This window comes from Miscanthus floridulus, chromosome 11, assembly GCF_019320115.1.
Source record: "Miscanthus floridulus cultivar M001 chromosome 11, ASM1932011v1, whole genome shotgun sequence".
Taxonomy (NCBI): Eukaryota; Viridiplantae; Streptophyta; class Magnoliopsida; order Poales; family Poaceae; genus Miscanthus; species Miscanthus floridulus.
In genome coordinates, this window is record NC_089590.1 from 81,738,519 (window position 1) to 81,749,106 (window position 10,588).

A 10,588-nucleotide genomic window follows, 5' to 3' on the forward strand; every position below is an offset into this window, starting at 1 on the left:
GCCTCAGTTGGGTTTTCCCCCATTAATTAATTTGTAGGTCCTATTTATCTACAGTCTTACGTGTGGACGTGCCATAATGGTCAGTGTGACTGTACGGGACGTGCCATAATGGTCAGTGTAACGTGTCCGTCACGTGCGAAATCTGGTGGACTTCGAATATCTCTCGGTCACATGCAGCTTTTTCGTGTAGGTGTAGGTATAGCGTGCACACTAGTGTGGGTGTATATTAGTTTGTGTACATGTGGTGGTGTGAGTTGGTGTGTACGATTAAATACTATAACTTGTACTTGAAGAGTTGAGGCATAAAAAAACTAACTGCACGGCCATCTGCCCATCTCGAGCTCCATCCCCTGTACAATCATACAACACGTCTATTTCTTCAGGTTGTTGAGCTTCTTCCTGCATCACCGGCTCAGCTAGCTTGCTCGTCTAGTACGTACGTCAGTCGAGTAGCTCGCACGTGTGAAGTGTTGAGCTATGATTTAAATTTAAATTTAGGCCGAAGCGAAGCGGTTCATTAACGTTAAGAATGACTACACAATCTATTAGTTCCGTATTGCTAATAGACGAGGGTGTGGGATTTTTCCTCCCTATATATACGGACCGTCTCCCTCATGGAAAAGATGCATCATAGACTTCTATACGGGAATGCCCCCAGGTTAGGGTATCCCCAAGTTATAAATCTCTGACGTTTGTAACCTCACGCGATATAGTGAAGATTTGCTGGCCGGTGCCCGTGGTTTTTCCTTTTCACCTTAGGAGGGTTTTCCACGTTAAAATTTCATGCTCCTGTGCTTGATCTACTGTTCTTCGTCGTTTATATTGTCTATCGTGTATAACAAGTGGTACCAGAGCTTGGTTTGACCTTAGGGTTTCGCGATGGCATCGATGAAGTTTGATCTACCGATGCTGGATTACAAGACGAGATTTGCACTGTGGCAAGTCAAGATGCGGACGATTCTGGCACAATCTTCGGATCTTGATGAGGCGTTGAACGGTTTCGGAGGAAAAGAGCAGAAGTCATGGACCGCTGAAGAGAAGCGAAAGGATCGTAAGGCTCTGTCTCTGATTCAACTTCATCTACATAATGATATTTTGTAAGAAATGTTGCAGGAGAAAACTACCGCTGAACTTTGGCTCAAGCTGGAATCGATCTGCATGTCCAAGGATCTAACCAGTAAGATGCACGTGAAGATGAAGTTGTCCACGCATAGGCTGCAAGAAGGTGGTTCGGTGACGAACCACTTATCGATCTTTAAGGAGATCGTTGCCGACCTAGTGTCGATGGAGGTAAAATATGATGATAAAGATTTAGTTCTTCTACTGTTATGTTCACTACCTACTTCGTTTGCAAATTTTCAAGATACCATACTATTAAGCCGTGATGAACTAACCCTTATGGAAGTATATGAGGCCCTCCAAACGAGGGAGAAGATAAAATATATGGTTCAGTCTGATGTGTCGTCCTCCAAGGGCGAAGTGTTGCAGGTTAGAGACGGGCCCGAGGAGAAAACCTACAACAACAATAATAATTGAGACAAGAGCAAGAACGGTAAAGGTCATTCGAAGACCAGAGGCAGGGATAAGTTCTGCAGGTATTGTAAGAAAGATTCTCATGTCATTGAGAATTGTTGGAAGCTGCAGAATAAGGAAAAAAGAAACGGTACGTATAAACCGAAAAATAAATCCGATGGTGATGGTAAGGCCTCTGTTGTCTCCGTTGTTGATAATTCTGATTCAGGAGATGTTCTGGCTGTTTTTGCTGGTTGTGTTGTTGGTCGTGATGAATGGATACTTGATTCTACATGCTCGTTTCATATATGCTCTAACAGAGACTGGTTTAGTTCTTACAAGTCTATGCAGAGTGGAGATATCGTGCGTATGAAAGATAACAACCCATGTGAGATCATGGGCATTAGCTCTGTTCAGATCAAGATGCATGATGACATGATACGTATACTGAAAGATGTGAGACACATACCAGGGATAGCCAGAAATCTTATCTCCCTCAGCACACTTGATGCCGAGGGGTACAGACACTCCGGTTCAGGTGGAGTGTGTAAGGTATCAAAAGGCTCTCTCATTCATATGATAGGTGATATGAATTCTGCAAAATTGTATGTTCTTAGAGGAAGTACTTTACATGGTTCCGTCACTGCTGCTACTATTTCTAATGATGAACCAAGTAAAACTAATCTCTGGACATATGCGTCTTGGGCATATGAGTGAACTTGGTATGGCAGAATTGATCAAGAGAAACCTGCTGGATGACTGCACTGTGGGTAAGATAAAGTTCTATGAGCACTATGTTTTTTGTAAGCACAAGAGGGTAAAATTCAATGCATTTGTTCATACCACCAAAGGTACACTTGATTATGTACATGTTGATTTATGGGGGGCCAGTCTCGTAAGCCCTCTTATGGTGGTGCTCGTTACATGCTTACCATTATTGATGATTACTCTAGAAAAGTGTGGACTTACTTTCTGAAAAATAAAGATGATACTTTTGCTGCTTTTAAAGAGTGGAAAGTTATGATAGAAAGACAAACTAAAAAGAATATAAAATTGCTTCGTACTGACAATGGTGGTGAATTCTGTTCAGATGCTTTTAATGATTACTGTAGGGAAGAAGGTATTGTCAGACACCACACCATCCCGTACACTCCTCAGCAGAATGGTGTGGTTGAGCGCATGAACCGAACCATCATCTAGAGGGCTCGTTGCATGCTGTCTAATGCTCGTATGAACAGACGTTTTTGGGCTAAGGATGCTAACACCGCCTGTCACTTGATCAACCGGTCACCTTCTATCCCACTTAATAAGAAAACTCCCATTGAGATATGGTCTGGTATGCCTGCTGATTATTCACAGTTGAGAGTTTTTAGTTGCACAGCTTATGCTCATGTTGATAATGGAAAGCTAGAACCTAGAACCATTAAGTGTCTGTTTCTTGGTTATGATTATGGAGTTAAAGGATATAAGTTATGGAATCCTAAAACTAAAAAGACTTTCATGAGTAGGAATGTTGTTTTCAATAAATCTATTATGTTTAATGATAGCTTGTCCATAAATGTTTCACCAGCTGGTTCTGATGAGAAGCAGAAACATGTTAGCGTGCAGGTGGAGCACGTAGATGATCAGGAAACTGATATTGTTGATAACAATGTTCATGATATTGTTCAGCACTCACCTCCTATTTTGCAGCCTTAAAATTAGTCTATTGCAGACCGCAGAACAAAGAGGAGTTGTGGACCTCGTCCACGTTTAATTGAGGAATGTGATATTGTTCATTATGCCTTTAGTTGTGCTGAACAGGTTGAGAACATTCATGAGCCAGGCTACGTACACTGAAGCTATTGTTTCTGGTGACCACGAGAAGTGGATTTCCGCTATGCAAGAAGAGATGCAGTCACTTGAGAAAAATGGCACATGGGATTGTTGTGCGCTTGCCTAAACACAAGAAGACCGTTCGTTACAAATGGATCTTTAAAAGAAAAGAAGGATTGTCTCCTAGTGAGCCTCCAAGATTTAAGGCAAGGTTAGTAGCAAAAGGTTTCAGTCAGATTTCTGACGTTGATTATAATGATGTATTCTCTCCAGTTGTAAAGCATAGTTCAATTCGTACATTTTTTAGGTATTGTTGCTATGCGAGATCTTGAGCTTGAGCAGTTAGATGTAAAGACTGTGTTTCTACATGGAGAGCTCGAGGAGGAGATATACATGGACCAGCCAGAAAGGGTTCATAGTACCTAGTAAGGAGGATCATGTTTGCAAATTAAAGAGGTCCTTATATGGTTTGAAATAGTCTCCTCGTCAATGGTATAAAAGGTTTGATTCTTTTATGATGTCACATGGTTTTAAGAGGTCTAAATTTGATAGCTGTGTGTACATTAAATTTGTTGATGGATCACCTATATATTTGCTGTTATATGTTGATGATATGTTGATTGCTGCCAAGAGTAAGAAAGAAATCACTACGTTGAAGAAACTGTTGATTAGTGAGTTTGAGATGAAGGATCTTGGTGCTGCTAAGAAGATTCTAGGTATGAAATTACAAGAGACAAAAATTCTGGTTTGTTATTTCTTAGTCAGCAAAGTTACATTAAGAAAGTTCTTCATCGTTTCAACATGCATGATGCAAAGTCTGTTAGTACTCCTATTGCTCCTCATTTCAAATTATCAGCTTTACAATGTGCTAGTACGGATGAGGATTTTGAGTACATGTCAAAAGTTTCATATTCTAGTGTTGTTGGTTCTTTGATGTATGCCATGGTTTACTCTCGTCCTGATTTATCATATGCTATAAGTTTGATTAGTAGATACATGGCTAATCCTGGTAAAGAACATTGGAAGGACTATTCAGTGGATTTTCAAATACCTTCATGGCATAACAAATGCTTGTTTGAAGTTTGGCAAGACTAATAAGGGACTCATTGGCTACGTGGATTCAGATTTTGCTGCTAATTTGGATAAGAGGAATATCTCTCACAGGTTATGTGTTCACTATTGGTGGTTGTGCTGTGAGTTGGAGGCCAACATTGCAGCCCGTTGTTGCCCTGTCTACTACTGAAGCGGAATACATGGCTATTGCTGAAGCATGTAAAGAATCAGTTTGGTTGAAAGGTTTATTTGCTGAGCTTTATGGAGATGATTATTGCATTAATTTATTTTGTGATAGTCAAAGTGTTATATGTCTCACTAAAGATCAGATGTTCTATGAGAGAACGAAGCACATTGATGTCAAATACCATTGTGTTCGCGATGTGGTCGCGCAAGGTAAGCTAAAGGTATGCAAGATAAGCACACATGATAATTATACTGATATGTTGACAAAGTCCAGTTCATGTTGCTAAGTTGAGCTTTGCTCAAGCTTAGTTGGTATAACTGCTTAGCCCCAGAGGCTATTTGGCACCAGGAAGTATTTCTTTGTTGTTTCAGGATGAAAGGTTCATTTTATGCTATAAGAAAGGAATTTGTCTCAAGGTGGAGTTTGTTGAGCTATGATCCAAATTCAAGCTTGGGCCGAAGTTAAGCGGCCCATTAGCAGTTAACAGGGACTACACCATCTATTAGTTCCGTATTACTAATAGACGAGGGTGTGTGATTTTTTCTCCCTATATATACGGACCACCTCCCTCATAGAAAAGATGCATCATAGAGTTCTATACGGGAAGGCCTCCAGGTTAGGGTATCCCAAGTTGTAAATCTCCGACGTTTATAACCCCACCTGATACAGTGAAGATTTACTGGCCGGTGTCCGTGGTTTTTTTCCTTCCACTTTAGGAGGGTTTTCCATGTTAAAATCTCATGTCCCCTGTGTTTGATCTACTGTTCTTCGTCGTTTATATTGCCTATCATGTATAACACGAAGCCTGGTGGACTTCAGATATCTCTCAGCCACGTGCAACGTCTTTGTGTAGATGTAGGTGTAGCGTGCACACTAGGGTGGATGTGTGGGTGGATGTGTGTGTGAGTCTGTATGCGTGTGATGATATGAGTTGATGTGTATGTTTAGATACTATAATTTATACTCGAAGAGTTGAGGCATAAAAAAAATAGCTGCACGGCCATCTGCCCATCTCCAGCTCCATCCCCCCTGTACAATCATACAACACGTCTATTTCTTCAGGTTGTTGAGCTTTTTCCTGCATCACCGGCTCAGCTAGCTTCCTCGTCTACTACGTACGTCAGTCGAGTAGCTCGATGATCATTTCGTCCAGGCAGAGGAAGAAAATTGACTTGAGGGAGAATTGCTGCGCAATATTCTTGCCGACGACTGCTGGTGATCCGGCCGGTGAGGTTTGAACTGTAAAATTGTTTGGTTGTGCTATTATATAGGGTCTCTTTGGCACGGCTTATGCCGGCTTCAGTTTCATCTATTTTACGTAAATTGAAGCACTGTAGTGTGAAGCTGTTTTGTAAGCCGGGGTTAAAATGAACTAGAAGCCGGAAAAATCAGTTTTTCTGGCTTCACCGACTTTGGCTTTATCGGTGAAGCCGTTTTGAATGAGCTGTGCCAAAGAGGCTATAGTGTTCAGGTACTACTGGCCTGTGCCTGAATGATTCAGCAGGATCTTGTCAAGTGACGGCCGGTGAATACATCGTCAGATCACGTTTCTTTCATGATAGAAAATAAAAGGCAGCATCTTGGATTATGCAAGGTCTCAACTAGTAGACAATCTGTGCCGACAGCTACAAGCAGGAGAACTGGTTCATCGAACTGAACAAGTCTGAAACTGGCCTAATCAAGTTAGATACCAAGCCAAACCTGAGAAAAAGAAGTTTACCAAAGACTTGTCGGTAAATAAAGCAGTAACATATACACCACCGCAATACCAATGATTGATGAGGTAAAAGTTAGTCCTACAAGATTACTGCACCGACAACGACCTGAGTTCATCTTCAACCACGGCGCCGCGTGGGGCGTGGTCGACGATGGCGGGGCGCTGCCAACATCTGTATGTGAGTTGCCCATGATTGGTAATCGACCCGAGGTAAATGGTGAAAGATCTGGAGCAAATTAAATATGATAAGCGCCTGTGGTCCTTGATTTTCAACAGGCAATTGCTAGTAGCAGTAGTTTTCAGTAGAGATTAGGTAGGGGGAGGCTGTGGACTCCATCGCCTAGATTGTATTAAACTAGTCTAAAGCGGCTTTCGTTGTTAGCGAATTTGGTGAGATTTTATTTACGTCCTCCTCGAGTTTGTTGGATGCGACGCCTCCCCTGTGTGACATCCTGCTGCTGTAAGCCGATCGTAACTTGGTGTCTGTTGTCGCCGCTGCTTTGCTTCGGACAAGTGCCTGGCTGCCTGCACATCACTATTCATCGTGCTGCTCCACCTGAAAGCTACGTGGGCCTTATTTTTTGCGGCAGGAGAAAATATTTATCTTTCCCTTTTTCCTTTGAAGGAAAAAAACCTTCTTTCCGTGGCAGATAGAAAAGGAAGAGTTTTGTAGTAGGCCACGAATAGAATTCTCTTGTTTACTTTTGAGAGAGAGAAAATGATTTTCCTTTTGGAGGATGAGAGAGGATTCAGGACGTACGGGTGTGGGCTGGAACGATAATGAAAGGCCGTGCTCGGTTGCCGGCCGGCAGAGGTCTTCTTTTATTGGGCTGGATCGAAACGCCTCTATTAGGGCCTACTGGTAAGCGAGTTTGCCGTCTGTAGAGCTCGGCTGTGGCTGTCCTGTCACTGATCATCCGTATCGCCGTATCGGTATGTGTGTACGGCCAACCAAGAGATAACCTTCTGATGTGGCATTTTATTCTTGCGTCTCTAGACGACGTTGCTCTGCTGATGCCTGTGATCTGGTCACTTGTGGGCTTCCAGCTTGGATTCCTCCCCCTTTGCTACTTGCTAGTGTAGACGTATGGACAGCAGAGGTCAAAGACGAAGAAGTGCAGTGCCGCCTGACCTGGTACAAGCAGTCCGCGCGCGGTACCACGATCCTTTTCATCAGCAATCAGCCACGTACATAGCTGAGCGCTACGGATCAACGACAACTGCGGCACGTGAAGGACTGGACAGTCACGTCGCCGGGCGTCCATCTCGTCTTGACTTGCGCCGCCGGCGACATGAGACGCCTGTGGCCAACCGGACCCTCCGGCCTCCGGGCACGCGAGACCTGATGCCGCTCGCGCGCGGTAGGGTGTTTATGAGCTAGCGACTTGCGATCCCGGCCGGTCAAATGGAGAGTAGCGGCAATCTATAGAGCTACAAGAGCCTACGAAGCGTTTGTTTAAGCGGCGGACGACGCAGCGGCAGCTCTCGCTCCACGTTGTCGCCACGTAGCACCTGCACGTACGCAGAGGAAGTCGCCATCCTGTTCCTTTCTTTCGCCGGCGTATTCACATTGCAAGCGCAAGGGTAGCTAGCTTGTGCTTGTCACAGGCTCAAACATCGAACACTGCTTGCACGTTGGAAACGTTGGTGACGACGTTCTTGGCCACTGCTGAAGAACAGCCATCGCTGGTACTCGGACGCGTGCAATTGGGTTAGTACAAGTCAGTGGTTAGCACTTGGGTTTCCCCGTGGTCTTTGCTTCAGAAAATGAAAAGGACCATAGGGACGGAGGCTTTAGATAAACATCTGTGGATCTGCCCATGTACTCAAAGCACACCAGACTGTTTTGTTTACTGAACTTCTGATTTCTGAAGCAACGCGAGGTGGTAGTGACGAAAGCAAATGCTTCACAACATGTTTTCTGAAGGTTCAAATGGGAGGCTTCAGATTAACAACATGTGTCCGTGTATTCAAAAGCACCAACCTATTGTTAACTGAAGCAAAGCGAGGTAGCAGTGCCTGAAAGCAAAGTGAGGCACGTGAGGCATGCGTGAAAATGGGAAAAGCGTGAAGAAAAATCTCACTTAGGCCTTTGATAATACTGTTCTACAAGCGTGTATATACTAATATACACACACACAATAACCAAGTTTATTATTAATGTACATGTACATACACTCGCACATCACCGGGCATATACCTTCCCTGGCTTGTAGTCAAGGTAGCCAAATTCAGGGTAGCTGTTTTCCTCGTTTGTTGCAGAAGGTGATAGTGATTTGTAGGCGTAGGCGCCACCGACCTTGATTCCGGACAGAATGCAGAGGCAGCTGAGCATCCCTTCGATGCCCAAGCTACTGCCGGAGGAAGGCGCCCTCGGCGACGACGACGACGTCGAGGCGAAGCCCGAGAAGGCTCCGGCCCTGCGGTCGTCGGGGAAGGAGCGGTCCGTGCACCTCATACCGCTCATCGTCGTGCTCTGCTTCCTCCTGCTCTTCCTCTGCTCCCACGACCCCTCTCCTTCTGGTACGTGCGCGCGTGTATTTTTTTTTTCTACATACATGTGCTTTTCATGTGTGTTCATGTTTCATCTTTGTTCACAATCTGTTGTTTTTGGTCTTCAGATATGTCGAGTTTTGGGAAGAAGGCTGGGAGCGCGAAGGTCAGGTTGCTCTGATCGTGGGAGACGACTGAACAAATTAACGATGCAGCAACAACATTTGAGATATTTGCTTTTATTTCCAGTTTCCCTCGTCATACAAATCATGTATTTGATATTTTCTTCTCAAATACGAAGCATAAACACGGATCTCTATGGAGCTTGTCCATGCCAGTAAATAAATGCAAAAGCACATGGTTGTATCAGAAGTTCAGAAATCTGATCGTCCGATAACATTCAGTTCTGTTCTGTGGCTTTCGTTTGCCCTGCCCTTGCCATACTCATTGGCAACTTTTTTCTTTTTTTGAAGAGCCATCGGCAACATGCCGGGCATGTATATTAATAGAGAAGATACTCATCGACAACTGTGAGTACCTCCAAAGAAAACATGAAAATGGCAACACATGTAAATGTAGCCATCCTAATCTTTGCAAGCGTCGGCGCCTGGTGCTTTGTGTGGCACGGTGGCCCAACTTTGCCTACCATTTTCAGGCATTATCGTCGCTGCAAGCGCTAGGTATACACGACAGGTGGCCACACGCTGTTGCAGAATCCTATCTTTTGGCTGAAAAGGTAAAGAAACGCAGAACGAAAATAACGAGCTGGGCGCCGGGCTTATCGTTACCGGACTCGGCAAGCTACCAGATTTCAGAGAATGAACATGGGCATTCCTGCAGTGTCTTAAGTTCCAACTTTCCAGGCTCAGTGGCATGATACTCCAAATACGAGATTGGGTACCACGATCCTTTTCAGCAGCAATCAGCCACGTACATAGCTGAGCGCTACGGATCAACGCCAACTGCGGCACGTGAAGGACTGGACAGTCACGTTGCCGTGCGTCCATCTCGCCTTGACTTGCGCCGCCGGCGACCGAGACGCCTGTGGCCAACCGGACCCTCCGGCCTCCGGGCAAGCGAGACCTGATGCCGCTCGCGCGAGGTAGGGTGTTTATGAGCTCGCGACTTGCGATCCCGGCCGGTCAAATGGAGAGTAGCGGCAAGCTATAGAGCTACGAGAGACCATTGCCGCTTTCTCCACCTGTTGATTATGGATCCCTGGCCCAGGCCGGGGTCGTGAGATAGAGATCTTCTTGGCCTCGGCTCGGCTCGGCAGTCAGCACTCAAGCCCCAGCACTAGCAGCAGCCAGGCAGAACTTGGGTCGGAAATTCGGAATCCTCACCATGTGATGTGCAGGTGCAGACGTGCAGGCCTGCTTGCCTTGTGCAGTTGTGGTAGTGAGTGCAGCGGCAGCCGCTAGCTGCACTAGAGCCGGGAGACGAGCCACGAGCACGACCTGGTAGGAGCAGCAGCGAAGCGACAGCGAGCGCTTCAGGTTCAGCAGTGGCATCTGTACCTGCATGCGCCCGGCAAGGAAGGCAGCAGCCATGGCACCGCACATGGAGGTGGGCATGGCTTCCCATCCCCGTCCGTCACGGTCACGCTGATCGGCCTGCCTGCAGCTGCAGGAGTAGGAGCATGACCGCTGGTGCTGTAGAGGTGCCGCTTTCGAGCTCGTTCCGGTTGCCACGGGAGCTTTGAATGCAGACACATAGGACTCCTACACACTCGTTTGGTTGGGTGGCTGGTCGCCGCAGGTCACCCAGCAAGCATTAATCCCGTCTGGTGAACGGCGAGAGCTGCTGCTCAT

At 45.5% G+C, this 10,588-nt stretch overlaps 1 protein-coding gene across 1 annotated transcript; it reads left to right on the plus strand.

The window, feature by feature from the left end:
- Positions 1–8,582: 8,582 nt before the first annotated feature.
- Positions 8,583–9,150, plus strand: LOC136492911 (uncharacterized). The gene is made up of 2 exons (XM_066488952.1): positions 8,583–8,807; positions 8,906–9,150. The coding sequence occupies exons 1-2, from the start codon at positions 8,600–8,602 to the stop codon at positions 8,956–8,958; spliced, it is 261 nt and encodes an 86-aa protein (XP_066345049.1). The 5' UTR covers positions 8,583–8,599; the 3' UTR covers positions 8,959–9,150.
- Positions 9,151–10,588: the final 1,438 nt, after the last annotated feature.

Coding starts and splice junctions, on each gene's coding strand:
- LOC136492911 (XM_066488952.1), top strand. CDS start 8,600: ATGCAGAGGCAGCTGAGCATCCCTTCGATGCCCAAGCTACTGCCGGAG. Junction 8,808..8,905: donor CCACGACCCCTCTCCTTCTG/GTACGTGCGCGC, acceptor TTTGGTCTTCAG/ATATGTCGAGTTTTGGGAAG.